This window comes from Balaenoptera borealis (assembly GCF_965194805.1).
Source record: "Balaenoptera borealis genome assembly, chromosome: 1".
In the NCBI taxonomy this organism is placed as follows: domain Eukaryota; kingdom Metazoa; phylum Chordata; class Mammalia; order Artiodactyla; family Balaenopteridae; genus Balaenoptera; species Balaenoptera borealis.
In genome coordinates, this window is record NC_138860.1 from 98,888,658 (window position 1) to 98,907,852 (window position 19,195).

Genomic DNA, 19,195 nt, shown 5'->3' on the forward strand with positions numbered 1-19,195 from the left:
AAATTCTTCTCAAATAGTATATGTTGTTACAAATAAGTTGTGAAAAAGTTTATTATAGTGGTTGAGAAACCAAGTAAAATGTTATTCTCAATACCTGCTTTGTGAAGTTCTAATGCTATCTTGTCATCTCTTCTGCTTTTAATTAGTGTAACACAAATCTGATAGCATGTGTGGATTTTTCTTTATGTAGGCAGCTAATCCTTGATGGTCAATGGGATGAAGTTCTTCAGTTCATTCAGCCTCTAGAATGTATGGAAAAATTTGACAAAAAAAGGTAAGATTTCATCTGAAATTTTTAGTGTCTTATCATTGGTAGAAGTTGAGCAAAACAAAACAATAAACAAAAATTTAAAAACAAGACTTTTAGCTTTCCTAGCAAATAGTACACTCAATCCCATTGAGTTGGAGCACTTCTCGAGGACAGCTTGCGTGTACTTCAATTAGTTGAACATCTGATATATAAACCCCTTAGTCAACAGTGTGTATATATAAAACATCACAAGGGCCATGTCTGAAGCAGTTGTTTCTTCATGATAGTACAAAGAATTTAAAGATGTCATTCCATTGTTTCCTGGCCTCCATTATTTCTGACAAACAATTATCCTTAATTCTCTTGTATGTAATGTTTCTTTTTTTTCTTTTTATTCTTCTTCTACTGGCTACCTTCAAGATTTTCTCCTTGTCATTGGTTTTCAGCAGTTTGATTTTGATGTGCCTAAGTGATTTATTTGTATTTTTTCCTGCTTGGGGTTTGCTGAGCTTTTTGGATCTATAAGTTTATGTCTTTCATCAAGTTTGGGAAGTTTTTGGCAGTTATATCTTCAAACATTTTTTCTGCCCCTTTTTCTTCTTCTAAGTATACAACATTAGACAGATTGATATTGTTCCACAGTTTTGAGGCTTTGTTCCTTTTTTAAAAAAACATTTTTTCTGTGTATTCTTCAGTCTGGATTATTCCTGTTGATTTACCTTCAATGTTTATTGACACTTTCTTCAGTTATTAGCAATCTGCTCATAAACAATGAATTTTTCATTTCAGATATTGTACTTTTTGGTTGCAGAATTTACTTTTATTTATCATTTTTCTCTGAGATATTCCTATCTGTTTGTTCATTGTGACTGTACTTCCCAATAAGCCCTTGAACATATTTTTAGTAACTGCTTGTTCACTAATAGTCCTTATTTGCTAATTCCAACTTTTAGGTTATATCAGGCTCAGTTTCTATTGATTGAGTTTTCTCTTAACTATGAGTCACTCTTTTTTCACATCTAGTCATTTTTTAATGTATTTTGCACATTGGGATTCATTGTTGAAACTCTGGATTTCTGTTATCTTCCTTTGGAAGGTATTGATTTTTATTCATGCAGGGAGTTTACTTTGTTGTACTTCAGAATGCAAACTCTGTCCCTCACCTATTGGACACCAGATGAAATCTCTGCTCAGTTATTTAGCCTTCAATCTGTTGCTTTCCCTGGGCTCTTTGGAGTCTCCCTTGCATCTTCAGTTTTAGGGATGACCAAGGATTTAGGCACAGTTTATACAGTAGATTTTGGTGTATTTTTCATTGTGGTTTCCTCTTTTTTTGGATCCTCCTACCCTGCCCACCACTTTTCAGCTGTTCTGGCAGCTGAACTTCTCAAAAGCCTGACTTCTCCAAAGCCTGTAAAACTGCAGCTTTCTGCCTGAGTTCTAGCTCACACTGTGTGGACTGGGGATTGCCCTCAGCTGGAAGGCCTTATACCCTTCAGCCTCACCCCCTAAAGTTCCCTTTTTCAAGGATTGACTTCACTCTAGCTATGCCAGTTTTTTTTTTTTTTATTCAGTGCTTTCAAATATTTTTTATATTTAATCTAGGGTTTAATTGTTATTTGCAGAAAGGTTAGCCAGATACAAGTTACTCCACCATTATCAGAAGTGGAACCTCATATTAGTTTCTGATTCTCCATAAACCATGCTATTTGATACCTATTTGCTTTTATACATTCTTCATTTATCTGGGATACTGTTTCTTACATCATCTTCTGCCTTTACATAGCACGTTCTTGATCATCTTCCAAGAGTCAGTTCTTGTAAGACCCTCACTATTTCTGGTAGACCTGGTTTCATACTCCTTTGAAATCTTGCTGAATCCTATACATATTTCATGCAATTTATTAGATGACCCTCTTCTTTTTTTAAAAAAATTGAAGTACAGTTGATTTATAATATTGTGTTAGTTTCAGGTATACAGCATATTGTTTCAGTATTTTTTCAGATTATATTCCATTATAGGTTGTTACAAGATATTGGGTATAATTCTCTGTGCTATACAGTTAATCCTTGTTGCTTACCTATTTTATGTATAGTAGTTTGCCTTTGTTAATCTCATACCCCTAACTTATCCCTCCCCACCCCCCCATTTTGGTAACCACAGTTTGTTTTCTGTGTCTGTGAGTCTGTTTCTGTTTTGTATATATATTCATTTGTATTACTTTTTAGATTCTACATATAAGTGTTATCATATAGTATTTGTCTTTCTTTGTCTGACCTATTTCAGTAAACACAATATTCTCTAGGTTCATCAATGTTTTTGCAGATGGCAATATTTCATTCTTTTTCTGCTTCCTTGTGTGACTTTTAAAAAAATTTTTATTGAAGTATAGTTGATTTACAATGTTGTGTTAGTTTCAGGTGTACAGCAAAGTGATTCAGTTATACATATATCCACTCTTTTTTAGATTATTTTCCCATATAGGCCATTACAGAGTATTGAGTAGAGTTCCCTGTGCTATACAGTAGGTCTTTATTAGTTATTTATTTTATATAGAGTAGTGTGTATATGTCAATCCCAATCTCCCAATTTATCCCTCCTCCCCTTCCCCCCTGTTAACCATAAATTTGTTTTCCACATCTGTAACTCTATTTCTATTTTGTAAATAAGTTCATTTGTACCATTTTTTTAGATTCCACATATAAGCGACATCATATGATATTTGTCCTTTTCTGTCTGACTTACTTCACTCAGTATGACAATCTCTAAGTCCATCCATGTTGCTGCAAATGGCATTATTTTGTTCTTTTTTATGGCTGAGTAATAGTTCATTGTGTGTGTATGTGTGTACATATGCACGCACGCACCACAGCTTCTTAATCTGATTATCTGTTGATGGGTACTTGGGTTGCTTCCATTAGATGACCCTCTTCCTGAAGGCAGGGATTTTGTTTTATTGGACACATATTTGCTGTTACAACAGTGGTTGAAAGAATGACTGTGAAGTTCATTATTATTTTCTTTCAGCCCTTAGAAACACTTTTCTTTAAAGTGCTTAAGGCATTCAACATTTTTTGATTCATAGAGAAGTCAGGTAGACACTCCCTTCCCCTCTCTGAAAAATCCCTTTTAAAAAGTTTTAAGTCTACAGTTATCTTACGGTTTTTTAGCAATGTTGTTCATTCCTTCCTATCCTTTCAGCTCTATTTTTATTAGACCTTTCTCATGTTTGAAAAGAAAAGAGGACATATTTTGGGAAATAAAATATTTGGAATATAAAGGATTTTGATTTCATATTAGGTGACATTTGACATCTTGCATAAAAACTTGATTGTTTAGAATTAATAGTGCAAATAGAAATCCTTCCTTTGAGTATGAAATTGTGATTACTTGCTACTGAAATTATTTTAATTATGGCTTCAATTTGATCAGCTTTGTAAAATAATTAAAGAATTTTCTGAAAGCAGAGGTACTTACAGTAACTTATAAGTACATTTGATTTATGAGACATTGGGAAATTAATTTTTTAAAGTCTTTTTTTAAAGAAATAATTAGTCCTATAAGAAAAACTTGGCCTGTTTTGCTTTAGGAACTTGAGTTTCATTTCTAGTCTTCGACATTGCTATAATTCAGATTTTAATCATTTTAATGTTTCATATTTTATTTTTCACAGGTTTCGTTATATTATCCTGAAACAGAAGTTTTTAGAAGCTTTATGTGTTAACAACGCAATGTCAGCAGAAGATGAGCCCCAGCATGTAAGATTTTTATTCCTAAAGGTTTGCGCCACAGTCTTGTTTCAGTCATAAGTATTCTATTCACTAAAACAAAAGATTAGTATCATGAGTTTTCAAAGTTTTTATGAGCGGCTGTGGGGCAAGATCTGCTCTTTTGCAGATGTAGTACTTTCAGTCTGTAGTGCTTCTGAATTTGTTCTGTGATTTAGGCAAAGATGATAAATGAGTGGCTATCTGGTTGGAGAGTGTGTGCTCCCCTCTTGTTTAAGGTGATATAGATAGCAAAAGATGTTTGACTTGATGACTCTACATCATTGCTTCTTTTCTTATCCCAGAAGTGGATTATGTTTACTTCCTCTTTCTTTGATCCAGAGGTGTGTTTTTTAACTTTTTTTTTTTTTTTGGCTGCACAGTGCAGCTTGTAGAATCTTAGTTCCCTGACCAGGGATTGAACCCGGGCCCTCAGCAGTGAAAGCACAGAGCCCTAACCACTGGACCGCCAGGGAATTCCCCAAAGGTGTTTTTTTAATACAATGTGTATTTTTAATAACAATTTAGATTTAATGATATTAAATTCTTTTTGATTAGAGAGATACTTTTAAAGTTTTAATATTAGTATTGTTGTATCCAAAACCAAAGAAACTTTTATTAAGTGCCAGTAAGTAATCATTGAAAAAATAGAGCAATGTTTTTAGATAATGATGTTTAAAAGTGGAAAGAAGGACTTCCCTCGTAGTCCAGTGGTTAAGACTCCATGCTTCCACTGCAAGGGGCATGGGTTTGATCTCTGGTCGGGGAACTAAGATTCTGCGTGCTGCATGGTGTGGCCAAAAAAAAGAAAAAAGTGGAAAGAACACTGGAATATTAGTCAATAAGAATTTTTATTCTGTCTTCGTCACTAACCAACTGAATTACTTAGGTTAAATCTGCACCCTAACTTTTCCCACAGGGAAGATATAGAAGCTGTGCTATGCAAGCTCTAAGGTTCCTTACATCATCAAAAGCTTATGATCTGGGGCTTCCCTGGTGGCGCAGTGGGTAAGAATCCGCCTGCCAATGCAGGGGACACGGGTTCGAGCCCTGGTCTGGGAAGATCCCACATGCCGCGGAGCAACTAAGCCCGTGAGCCACAACTACTAAGCCTGCGCTCTAGAGCCTGCAAGCCACAGCTACTGAGCCCACGTGCCACAGCTGCTGAGGCCTGCGCATCTAGAGCCCGTGCTCTGCAACAGAGAAGCCACCGCAATGAGAAGCCCACGCACCGCAATGAAGAGTGGCCCCCGCTCGCCGCAACTAGAGAAAGCCTGCATGCAGCAACGAAGACGCAACACAGCCAAAAATAAATAAATAAATTTATTAAAAAAAATCTTTAAAAAAAAAAAAAAGCTTATGATCCTAAGATAATATTCACTATACAAATTATTGTAATTTGTTATTCAGTTAAGCTTCCTTTTGTTCTGTCTCTGCACTGTTTTTGTAGAAGTGAACTGTAGGTGTTCCCTTTCTTGATTTGCTTTCTTTCCCCACACACATTTGTCCTAAGGTAAGTTTGAGAATGGCTCTTTTGCTTTTTGAGTAAGCTGGAGTGATAGCAAGCTATAATAAATAATTGAATTTTGGCATGCTTCAGTTTCATTGCTAGAAAACTTAATTATCCTTACTCTTAAAAAATTATACATTTGAAAATGGTATTAAGTCTGAATTACAACACTTTTTTTATAGGTAAAAGTTTAATGTGCTAATAACCAAATTTTAAAATCTTTATTTTAGGAGTAAAAAACATTTTGGTTCCTGACTTGAAAGTTGTTAAATAGCCCACAATTATATGAGTATTCTGTGACATGAGTTTATCCTTTTGCAATTGAACAGTTTGTGAAAGTTCGTAAAGTGTCTTTATATTTGAATAAAATACTCTCATTGTTTTCATATCTCATAGCATCTCTCTTTATAGCAATCACTTATGTTTTTCTTACAGCTGGAATTTACCATGCAAGAAGCTGTGCAATGTTTACATGCCCTAGAAGAGTACTGTCCTTCTAAAGATGATTACAGCAAGCTCTGTTTGCTTTTGACTTTGCCTCGTCTGACCAATCATGCTGAATTTAAGGACTGGAATCCCAGCACTGCACGAGTTCACTGTTTTGAAGAGGCTTGTGTCATGGTTGCAGAATTCATCCCTGCTGATAGGAAGCTAAGTGAGGCTGGTTTTAAAGCAAGTAACAATCGTTTATTTCAGCTTGTAATGAAGGGCCTACTTTATGAATGCTGTGTAGAATTTTGTCAAAGTAAAGCAACTGGAGAAGAAATTACAGAAAGTGAAGTACTACTTGGCATCGACCTCTTATGTGGTAATGGTTGTGATGATTTGGATCTGAGTTTATTGTCATGGCTTCAGAATCTCCCATCTTCGGTCTTCTCTTGTGCTTTTGAACAGAAAATGCTTAATATTCATGTTGACAAACTTCTGAAACCCACAAAAGCTGCATATGCTGATCTTTTGACTCCTCTTATCAGCAAACTTTCTCCCTATCCATCATCTCCAATGAGAAGGCCTCAATCAGCTGATGCCTATATGACCCGCTCTCTGAATCCTGCTTTAGATGGCCTCACTTGTGGACTAACCAGTCACGATAAGAGAATTTCAGACCTTGGGAACAAAACTTCTCCAATGTCACACTCCTTTGCTAACTTCCATTATCCAGGGGTACAAAACCTCAGTAGAAGTCTCATGCTTGAGAATACAGAATGTCACAGTATTTATGAAGAATCCCCTGAACGGTAAGTATTTGCTCATGAAAATTGGGAGATCTCCCCAAGTGTGAGATAATCTAATTGGTGTGTGTGTGTGTGTGTGTGTGTTTTCTAAATGTTCAAGTCCATTTAGTTGAAAGTTAGTCTTTAAAACTTTATTTATAAGGCATTTAAAAAATTTTGATAATTACAATTATCAGGGAAAACCTTTATTTTTATATCTCGTATTATCATTTTGTTGGTTATAAAGGCAGTACATGTGCATTGAAGAAATTTTGGAAAATATGGAAGGGTATCAATAAGAGAATTAAAATCCCACACCATCTTGCACTTAGATGACCAACATTTTTCCTATGAATACATTTTTAAAAATTGAGAAGGTGCTATATATTTTTTCATATAATTTGCTTTTTTCACTTGATAAATCATGACTTTTTCCCATATTTTTAAACATTTATTGAGGTCAATGATTAATGGTGTGTGCAGTATTCCATTGTATGACTGGATCATAATTTTACCTAGTTCCTTATTGTAGGAGAGTAGACTGTTTCCTGTAAATATTACTGTATTGAACATATATATATAAAAATCTCTGATTATTTCCACTTATCTTTTTTTAGTAATTCTTTATATACATACATGAGGAAATTAAGTATTAAAACTACGACTCAGTTTTTCCTTCAAACCTGGCTTGAAATAATAATTTCCTGATTAGCAGTTCTTTATTTCAAGGCTTAGGAAACTTCCTGCCTCCATTTTCCAGGAAACCCACTGGGGACACATCTTGGTTTCCTATACTCGGAGTTGATGCTATGAAGTATTACTATCGACTGCAATAAGTTCATTAAAAGCACAAAAACTAAACCTAAACCTTTTACTATTCATATAGGATAGTTGGAGGCATTCTTTATTGAAGAAGGAGCACTGGACTTGTAATTTCTGTTTCTAATTAAAACAGGAGGAGATCTTTAGTTAAGGGTTAAGGCACAAGAATTACAGGATAAATATTTATGGAAGCATTTTCTGTTAAGTTGCTGTGAGATTGTTGGGGTGGGTGGGTGTGATTTTTCTTTAATGTTCTTTAAAGAGAGGAGAGGATTCTGGGATCAGTTAAGTGAGGGACTTCCCAAAGCCTAGGGTGACTTTCTAAGGCATCTTATTGCTCTGTATTTTATATTTGAAAGATAAAGATGATATCTAGTGATACAAATGAGTGAATATAATTTAATATAGGAGCATCCTATTATCTAAATCCTAAAGAAGTAGAGAATCTTGAGCATTGGTAGAGACTATCTTAAAGTTTTCTTGGACTTTCTGATCCCCTTAGAGAAAATTCTCATTGTCTGGGATGCTGGGCTTCAATTCTGGGGGAACTGCTGATATTCTTCTGAGTACATGAGATGATAGGATCTTCTTGGTTGATATAATGAATAGCGTGTTTTGAATTGTGCACCAGTGGGATTGCCTTTATAAAGAAAAAAGACACACAAAAATCCAGCCAAATTTGACTCTACATGTGCTATTCCCTATGTAAAGAAAGTATTATAAATTGAGGAATGACTGAATAAAGATGGAAAGAAGTGGAATATAAGTTATTAGACCATTATAGAATAAGCAGTGGGGTAAAACGTGACATGTCAAGAGGTAAGTAATGTATGTGTTATTAGCCGAGCAGTAGTAATAACCCAGAAAACATCTGTCATGTCTCTGAAATTGGAAAACTTACGAGACAAAGCAGTGTAGAACAATGAATAGAACATGGTCTTTGGAGTTAGACTTGGGTTTGAACTGTAGCCTTGCCATTTTCTAGCTGTGTGATCTTGGGATGGTTACTTAATCTCTCTGAGCCTCAGTGACCTCCTCTATAAAATAGAGTGTTGACTTGCACAGTGCTAAGCATGTGCTTAGTGCTTAATAAATATAAATTTCCCCTGTTCAGGGTCCATACCCTTGGAAAGTACAATGTGTCAAAAGGGCTACTAATAACATACTATGGGAGAGCTATTGTGCTGTGGATAAAGTATAAAAATTTACTTTGGAAAAAAGTTTACCTGGTTTTAAAGAATATTTTAGGTGTAATTAAAAACTATTGGAAAGCTCAGTTAGATCAATTATGTTAAAATGCAACATAAAGAGACTCCTGCTTATGGTAATTTGAAGTCAGTATTCATTTAAAAATATTTGATTGTCTACTCTCTGCTAGCACTGTGCTGCATCCCCAGGATATGACTGAGTTACTATGGTGAAGAAGATAAAACACAGAAGAAAAGTTTATAAAAGAGTGTGTGGTATTTTGAAGGATATCTTTTCACTCGAACAGAAACCAACTCAAAATAAAAAAGGAATAAAAATCAGCTGAAATACGCAAGCTGTGACTATACAATATAATAGTCTCAAAATTAAATGGCAGGAAAAAAGATCTATTCTCAGACATGTGCCAGCATTGAATTTGGAGTCTGAAGACCTGGATTCAAGTCCTAGCTTTATTTACTGTGTATTTTTGGGAAAATGACTTTTTTGAGTCTGTTTCCTCATGTGTGAAATGGGAGTTTTAACCTGTTTTACAGGTTATTTTGCAAGTTAAATGAGATAATGCATGTGGAAGTGCTGTGTAAATTGCAAAATTAAATCAAATGTTACTTTATAAAGGTTGTTTTATTCTATCTCTATACAGTTAATAACTCTTACAAATTCTAATTTATGGACTAAAATGGGGCTTCCTATGGTCATTAGCAGCTTACAGCACAGTCTGGTAGCTGAAAACTCTTCCCAGGTCTTTCTACTTCCTCTTCAGGGTGCATGTGTGTGTATGTATGTTTAGGTACTTAAGACTACTAGGCTCCTAACTAATGGTGCCTTTGTGAAGATGACTGTCTAGCTCTGCTTTCCTAAACCCTAGACCTATATTTTGATATGTCTTACATACTTCTGCCTGGAGAGGCCATTAGGAAGTCATCTCCTAATCAAATTCATTGAAGACAAAAATCACTTTACTTTTGTACTGGTTCCTATGGTGCCTTTTACTGATAGGTAATCTATGTGAATGTGGTATTTGTCATCTTTGGAGAATCTTAGTTATTAAAAACTTTGAACAGCATAACTATGAAAAGTAGAAATTGCTAGTATTTTAGAAGACCGTTAGGAACAACCTGACATAAGACATCAAGCTTACTAATTAGTATACATTAAAAATATTTGGGGACTTCCCCAGTGGTGCAGTGGTTAAGAATCCGCCTGCCAGTGCAGGGGACATGGTTCAAGCCCTGGTTTGGGAAGATCCCACATGCCGTGGAGCAACTAAGCCAGTGCGCCACAACTACTGAGCCTGCGCTCTAGAGCCTACGAGCCACAACTAGTGAGCCCGTGTGCCACAACTACTGAAGCCTGCACGCCTAGAGCCTGTGCTCCGCAACAAGAGAAGCCACTGCAATGAGAAGCCCACACACTGCAATGAAGAGCAGCCCTTGCTTGCCGCAACTAGAGAAAGCCTGCGCGCAGCAACAAAGACTCAATGCAGCCAAAAATAAATTTTAAATAAATTTTAAATAAATAAAAATAATTAGTATAAAAATTTTTTTTTAAATTTGAAAGAGGTATGTTTAGCTTTTGCGTTAAGTGCAAAGAAAGCCTTTTAATAAAATCTCAACTATTCTTAAAATTTTATTGAAATATATTAGAGGAAAGAAAATTGATGTTTGGATAACAAAATAACAGATTAAGAGTTCTTTAAGAGAATGTAGGCATTAGGTCATCTAACCTATTAATTTGTAGGTGAAGCTGAGCCACAGAGAATGTAAGTGATTTTCCCAAGGCCACACACATCATTTTAGATGGGAACCCCCCTACCCTCGCTTAATAATCCTGTGCTCTTCCATTATAAGCACATTCTATTTTTAAAAATCCCTTATATAGTGTACTTCAGAGAAGAAAGTAAAATTAAAAAATCTGTTTTTGTGCATTTGATAACCACTTAGGCTAAATACTCACTTTTTAAATTAAAATTTCTCTAACTACAATATGTTTTTCTTTACCCCTACCTCTTCCTTTTTGTTTTTTGCCCTGAAGTGATACACCTGTTGAGGCACAGCGGCCTATCAGCAGTGAAATCCTGGGCCAGAGTTCAGTTTCAGAAAAAGAGCCTGCAAATGGAGCACAGAATCCAGGACCAGCTAAGCAAGAAAAAAATGAGGTAATATTTACTACACCTCGAGTCTTTTAGAGTTATTCTCTTTGTAAGAAGTGATACTATTTGCTTGGATAGAACTTAAAAAGAATTTTCTGATATTTGAGAGTAGGAGAGAGAATATCTAGATTTTCTTATTTATTAGATCATTTTCTCCCCTCTTCCTTAAGAATTTATAGTATTTTTAGTTATCACTATATTTTGGAGCATTTTTAATGGATGGATTTATTAACAATTTAAAATATCACAGTTGACATTGCTCCTACATGTTTGAGCACTCACGTAATTGAACTTGCATTAAGTGTGGACAGCTTGTATTTTAAAGATATATGCTCTATATTTTGCTAATTAGATTTAATGAGCAAGAAATTATGACATTTATAATATAGAATAATATTTTATCTAAGCCTTTAGAGTTCCAGATTATTTTTCTGTGGTGCTTTGGGAAGGAAATTGTACTGTGAAATAGGGTGTAAATTTTATCTTATATATATTATCCCACTTATAAGGGGTGAGTAGGTAGGTTTAATACGTTGAGTAAGTTTTCTTGGTTTTGACTAAATATTTAGAATGAAGTAGAAAAATTATTCTTAAAAGTACATATGGATATGCACAAAACAACAGAATCCCGAAATATATGAGGCAAACATTGGCAGAGCTGAAGGGAGAAATAGACAGTTCTGCAATAATAGTTGGAGACATCAATACCCCACTTGCAGTAATGGATAGAACATTTAACAGAAGATCAGTAAGGATATAGAGGACTTGAACAACACTGTAAACCAATTGGACATAATAGACATCTATAGGACACTCAACAGTAGAATACACATTCTTCTCCAGTGCACGTGCAGTGTTCTTCAGGATAGACCATGTGTTAGGACGCAAAACAAGTCTCAATAACTTTTAAAAGATTTGAAATCATGTAAAGTATCTCCTCTGACCACAGTGGAATGAAGCTAGAAATTGATAACAGAAGGAAAATTTTTAAATCCAAAATTTGTAAAAATTAATCAACACACTCTTAAACAACCACTGGATCCAAGAAGAAATCACAAGGGAAATTAGAAAATACTTAGAGACTAATGAAAATGAGTACAACATACCAAATATACAACAAAATTATGGAATGCAGCAAAAGCAGTGCTCAGGGAAAAATTTATAGCTGCAAATGCTTACATTAAAAAAGAAGAAAGATCTCAAATCAATAACCTAATTTTATGCCTTGAAGAGCTAGGAAAAGGAAGAGCAAGCTAGACCCAAAGCTAGCAGAAGGAAGGAAATAATAAAGATTAGAAGAGAGAGAAGTAAAATAGAGAAAAGGAAAACAACAGAGGGAATCAACAAAACCAAAAGTTGGTTCTTTGAAAAGATCAATAAAATTGACAAGCCCTAAGCTAGACTGACAAAGAAAAAGAAAACACAAATTACTAAAATCAAAAATAAAACTGTCAACCTTACAATAATGAAAAAGATTATAAGAGAATACTGTGACCAGTTGTAAGCCAACAAATTAAATAACTTAGATGAAATGGACAAATTCCTTAGAAACACAAATTACTAAACTGACTCAGAAAGAAATAGAAAATCTCAACAGATCTATAATGAGTAAAGAGATTGAATGAGTAATGAAAAAACTTCTCAACAAAGAAAAGACTGGGATAAGATGGCTTTACTGGTGAATTCTACAAACATTTAGGAAGCGTTAGCAATCCTCAAAATTTTCCAAGAAATATAAGAGGAGGAAACACTTCCTAACTCATTCTGTGAGGCCAGCATTACCCTGATAGCAAAACCAACTGAAAATATTACAGGAAAAGAAAACTACAGACCAATACCTCTTATAAACATAGAAGCAAAAATCAACAAAATACTGGTAAGCCAAATCCATCAGCATATTAAAAGGATTGTGCATTCTGACCCAGTGGATTGATTGCAGGATGCAAGGTGGTTCAACATAAAAAAAAATCAGTTTAATACACATCACATTAATACAATGAAGGAAAAAAAGAAACAACATGCAATCATCTCAGAAAAGACATTTGAGAAAATCAAACACTTTGCTGATCAAAGCTCTCAGAGAACTAAGAATAGAGTGGAACTTCCTCAGCATGGTGAAGATCATTTATGTAAAACCAACCTAACATCATACTCAATAGTTAATGACTAAAAGCTTTCTCCCTAAGATCAGGAACAAAGATAAGGATGCCTGCTTTCATTGCTGCTATTCAACATTTATTAGAAGTTCTAGCCAGAGCAGTTAGACCAGAAAAAGAAATAAATTGGAAAGGAAGAAGTAAAGCTATCTCTATTCACAGATGACATGAATATTATATGTATAATCAATAATTCACAAGACAGCTACTAGAGCTTATAAACAGGTTCAGCAGAGTTGCAGGGTACAAGATCAACACATAAAAATCAGTTGTGTTTCTATACACCAACAATGAACAATCAGAAAAGGAAATTAAGAAAGCGATTTCATTTACAATGGCATATAAAAGGATAAAATATCTGGGAATAAATTAAGGAGTTGAAAGACTTGTATGCTAAAATCTACAAAGCATTGCTGAAAGAAGTTAAAGAAGATCTAAATAATTGAAGACATTCTGTGTTAATGGATCGGAAGATTTAATACTGTTAAGATGTCAGTACTACCCCAGTATTATTTACAGATTCCATGCAATTCCTATAAAAATTCCACCGCCTCTTTTGCAGTAATGGAAAAGCCAATACTCAATTCATATGGAATTGCAAGGGACCTTGAATAGCCAAAACAATTTTGAAAAAAGAAGAACAAAGTTGTAGGACTCACACTTCATAATTTCAAAACTTACTACAAAGCTACAGTAATCCAAACTGTGTGGTACTTGTATAAGGATAGGTATATAGACCAATGGAATAAATTGAGAGACCAGAAATAATTCCGTATATCTATGGCCAACTGATTATTGGCAAGGGTGCCAAGTCCATTCAGTGGGAGAAAAAATAGTCTTTTCAACAGATGATGCTAGATCAACTGGATTTCCACATGCAAAAGAATGAAGTTGGACCTCTACCTCACACCATATATAAAAATTAACTAAAAGTAGATCAACAACTTAAGTATAGGACCTAAAAGTATAAAACTCTTAGAAGAAAACAAAGGGATAAATCTTCACAACCTTAGATTTTGTAATGCGTTCTTATGTATGATACCAAAGCTTAAGCAACAAATGTAAAAATTGATAAATTGGACTTCATCAAAATTAAAAACTTTTGGATTTCCCTGGTGGTCCAGTGGGTAAGACTCCATGCGCCCAATGCAAGGGGCCTGGGTTCGATCCCTGGTTGGGGAACTAGGTCCCACACATGTGCCACAACTAAGAAGTCTGCATGCTGCAACTAAGAGCCCGCATGCTGCAATTAAAGATCCCACATGCCACAACTAAGACCCAGGGCAGCCAAAATAAATAAATAAATATTTAAAAAAAAACCTTTTGTGCATCAAAGGACATTATCAAGAAAGTGAAAGGACAGCCTACAGAATGGGAAAAATATTTGCAAATCATTTATCTGGCAAGAGTTTAATATCTAGAATATGTAAAGAACTACTACAACTCAACAACAAAAAAATCCAATGTAAAAAAGGACTTGAATAGACACTTCTGCAAATTGGCTAAATGTCTATAAATGGGCAAAAAGTACATAAAGAAGATGCCTAACATCACTTGTCATTAGGGAAACGTAAATCAAAACCACAATGAAATATAACTTCACAACTACTAAAATGGCTAAAATCAAAGCAATGGAAAATAACACGTGTTGATGAGGAAATAGAGAAATTTGAGCCCTCATACGTTGCTGGTTGGTATGTAAAATGGTGCTGTCACTGTGGTTTCATAGTACCTCAAAAAGCTAAATATAGAATTACTGTATGACCCAGTCATTGCACTTCTAGGTATATACCCAAAGGCGTTGAAAGCAAGGATTCAAACATATCTGTACATCCATGTTCATAGCAGCATTATTTATAGTGGCCAAAAGGTAGAAATAACCCATGTCCATCCACAAATTAATGGATAAACAAAAGTGATATATCCATACAATGGGATATTATTCAGCCATAAAAAGAAATATGCTACAACTTGGATGAACCTTTAAAACATCGTGTTAAGTGAAATAAGCCAGACACAAAAGGACAAATATTGTATGATTCCATTTATATGAAATATCTAGGATAGGCAAATTTATAGAGACAGAAAGTAGAAGTTAGCAGGGGTTAGGGGGAGAGGGAAATGGGGAGTTATTGCTTAAAGGTTATGGAATTTCTGTTTGGGGTGATGAAAATTTTTGGAAATAGATAATAGTGATGGTTGTACAACACTATGAATCTAATGCCACTGAATTGTACACTGAAAAATGGTTAAAATTACAATATTTGTATTTATTTTACCACAAAGAATTTTTTTAAAGGACATACAGATAATTTTGTCTCAGAGTTATTGCTATGTTATGAAATAAAGGGGGACTGCTACTATTTTCTGGAAAAGGGAGACAGTTTTAGCTTTAGTTAGCGGTACAAGACTCTTAGATAAGCTTATTATCAGTGTTGGCCAAGTTTAGAGATGACTGATTTGTTCCAATTCACGTGACCTGTGTAATGTGACCTGACTCCGGCTTGGCAGGAGTCTTTCTTTGCCAATATTTGAATTCACTATGATATCTAAGTCCTTTAAGTTGGCTTCTAGAAGAGTGAGGAAGGAATGTTGAGACTGCTAAGTTTAACACCCATTTATTCTACTTTCTTGTGAAAGGCTGTTTGAATTAAAGTATTGTTTTTGAGGGAAATTTTATAAGCTTCCCTCCAGAGTAACCTATTAAGCCACTTACATGCTTAAATTAAGTGTGTTGGATAAGATTAATATTGTGCTTATTAAATATTAATGTAGTCCCTCAGTAAGTATTTTTTTTTCTAGTAATATAGATAGATTTGTGTTTGTCTTTATCTACATTTGTATTCTCTATGTCTCCCTTGTGACAACTGTAACTTGTATTTTTATTTGGTGTTAGGGATCCAGGATGACCATTCATTTTGGTCAATTTCTTGCTGTGGAATTCAGCAAATTAACTGATCTGATCTACTTGACTGTTAAGACTCATGGATACTATGTTATTTTTCAAAGAGCCAATATATTAAGTATTTTCTGATTGTTATTTATAGCTATCTGTATGTTTTATTCAGCACTTACAGAAGTTACTGTTGAGTGGTGACATATTCAATTGTAGTCTGCTCAAATATATTATTTTTTCTAATATTTTTAAGCTTCGAGATTCAACAGAACAATTTCAAGAATATTATAGGCAAAGATTACGCTATCAACAGCATTTAGAACAGAAGGAGCAACAGCGACAGATATACCAACAGATGCTGCTTGAAGGAGGTGTGAATCAGGAGGATGGTCCTGATCAGCAGCAGAATCTTACCGAACAATTCCTCAATAGGTTGGTCTTTTTAGTCACTTTTTTAAATATAAGGAATTATTTAAAAGCTATTAAGAGCATGCAGTAACTGCTACTTGCCATGTATAGTTTGAAATTTTAAGGCTTTTTAAGTGTTTCAAGTAGTGTGGAGTTACTTAATCTCTTCCAGTCACAGCATTCTGAGGGCTCATCTAGTTTTGTCCTTCTTCCCTTTAAATGGCCTTTCACATCTAAGCAAAGGGAGCAGTGAGAGTGGTGGTTTCAGCACACAGCCTGGAAGTAGACTACTTCTGGATCCAGCCCTGTCCCAGGGTAGCTGAGGACCTAGGGGATGTTACTACCTTCTATTTGCTTGTTTCCTCATCTATTTCACAGGGTTGCCATGAAGATTAAATGCGTTAATCCACGTGAAGTGCTTAAAACAGTAGCTGGCATAGAGTAAGCACTATATTAAGTGTTACCTGTTATTTTTATTGTTATTTTGAGAGCTTAAACTTTCAGATTCTATTGAATTCAGTATATTAAAATGATTCTTTCTTGTAATTTCTGCCAAGACAGTATGAACTTATATTATTTTTAACTATAGGAGGTAAATATATGGTAACATTTTTTTTTTTTAGAAATCAGTAAACCAGAATATGTTTGTTTATTTATTATTTATTTATAAAAATTAATTTATTTATTTTTGGCCACGTTGGGTCTTCATTGCGGCGAGCCGGGGCTACTCTTCATTGCGGTGCGCGGGCTTCTCATTGTGGTGGATTCTCTTGTTGCGGAGCATGGGCTCTAGAAGCGTTGGCTTCAGTAGTTGTGGCACATGGGCTCAGTAGTTGTGGCTAGCGGGCTCTAGAGCACAGGCTCAGTAGTTGTGGTGCACGGGCTTAGTTGCTCCATAGCATGTGGGATCTTCCTGGACCAGGGCTCGAACCCGTGTCCCCTGCATTGGCAGGCGGATTCCTAACCACTGCGCCACCAGGGAAGCCTGAATATGTATATTTAAATGAGCAAGGGTTGTTGGAAGATTGAATTAACATACATAAAAAATTACTTAGAATAATTTCTAGCATATAGGAGGTATGCCATAAATGTTGGCTATCATCATGATTATAATATGGCAATGCAGTGGCGACTGTCTTTACTTGGTTCAGTAATATTGGAAGTAATCTGCTTGACACTCTGCGTGTTATGCAAGTCAGTGAGCCTGAAACTGATCCTGTCTTCAAACCTTCACACAAGGAACTTGTATAGTGGTAATCTATAGAGTCTAGGTAGGCCTCTGAACATTCAGTTTAAGGGTCGTTTTCTTATCACCTCTGATCAAGTCAGTGGCTTATGAGGATTATCGTAATTTGATGAATTGCTACTTATAGTTCTTGGATGTCGTCTTCATACCAGTAAAAGTCGTGGTTGCAGTTTGACTTCCTGACTGTTTTGCTTTTCAGTGAAAGCAGATACCTAGCATTAAGTCAGAACATGAAGTGGCAAGGTTCTGTGATTCTGGTAGTAGTAAGGATGTCCTTTCTCAGAAAAAAAGTTAAACTATTCAAGATGGTTTATTCTTCCTTTAAAGACAATTATATATAGAATTCAAATTATTTCTTATAATTTAGGATCAGTTTAGAGCATATTTATTATTTAACAACTGTTCTCAATTTCTTTAGAGATTAGAATTTTAAATTGTACTAAAGGTAAGTATGTTATAAAAATCCATAGGATAACCAGGTCTATTATAAATAAATATGAATGGGTGTTTATCCTAAGTTTTCATAAATTAGTTTCATATAAATTCTCTGTTGCTGTCTTTTTTTTTTTTTTGGCTGCATTGGGTTTTCATTGCCACGCCCGGGCTTTCTCTAGTTGTGGCGAGCGGGGGCTACTCTTCGTTCCGGTGCACGGGCTTCTCCTTGCGGTGGCTTCTCTTGTTGTGGAGCATGGGCTCTAGGCACGTGAGCTTCAGTAGTTGTGGCAGGACTCAGTAGTTGTGGCTCGCGGGCTCTAGAGCGCAGGCTCAGTAGTTGTGGTGCACGGGCTTAGTTGCTCCACTGCATGTGGGATCTTCCTGGACCAGGGCTTGAACCTGTGTCCCCTGCATTGGCAGGCAGATTCTTAACCACTGTGCCACCAGGGAAGCCCTCTGTTGTTGTCTTAACCTTTTCTTATCTATTCTGTTTTCTAACTCTTTAAAATAATAGTTCAATCCTTTTTTTCTAGACCTTATATATCTGAGCCTGTACCAGGACATTAAAGTACCTGACTAATACCAAGGACAAATTGAATAGAGATAGAATCTAGAAATTAAAATGTACTTTTTTCCCCTTAATGTTTTAGTCTTCCAAATCATTCTAGCAGCAGAGCACAGTTTCCAGAATTAAATTTTGTTTCTTCCTTCCCAGAGGCATAGAAAGAGACAGAGAAATAAGAGTCATGTTCTATAATAGAACTTACTGAAAAAAATCAACTAAAGCATGATAGGATTATTATTAACAGTAGTGTATCACTACTTTATACCTCTTGATATTTTGTTTCTGTTACTAATAATTGGCACTTATTATAGGCATATTCTGCCCCTTCCCCATCCTCCCCACTTTGAGAGAATCAATATGATATTTGCATTTTAGATTCTTTATACTTAGCATTTCCCACATTTATTTGACCTCAGGCTCTTTTTTTATGGGGAGCATTTCACAGGATTAGTGTTTCATAGAAGATTAGAAGTACTGTCTAGTTAAACATTTTAACTGATAAATATTTAGTAATGGTTGCCAACTCCTTTAATAATATTAAACTGCTCTTTTAAAGTCTTTTTTAAG

General features: G+C 35.1%; 1 protein-coding gene across 3 annotated transcripts in view; it reads left to right on the plus strand.

Annotated features, from left to right (window-relative positions):
• WDR47 (WD repeat domain 47) overlaps positions 1–19,195 on the plus strand; it is a 65,236-nt gene that overhangs the window by 30,199 nt on the left and 15,842 nt on the right. For all 3 annotated transcript variants that reach the window (XM_082383451.1, XM_082383452.1, XM_082383450.1), the window contains exons 4-8: positions 191–274; positions 3,925–4,009; positions 5,964–6,766; positions 10,805–10,928; positions 16,228–16,406. In XM_082383451.1, the coding sequence (XP_082239577.1) occupies positions 191–274; positions 3,925–4,009; positions 5,964–6,766; positions 10,805–10,928; positions 16,228–16,406 (1,275 nt within the window). The remainder of the gene's footprint in view (positions 1–190; positions 275–3,924; positions 4,010–5,963; positions 6,767–10,804; positions 10,929–16,227; positions 16,407–19,195) is intronic.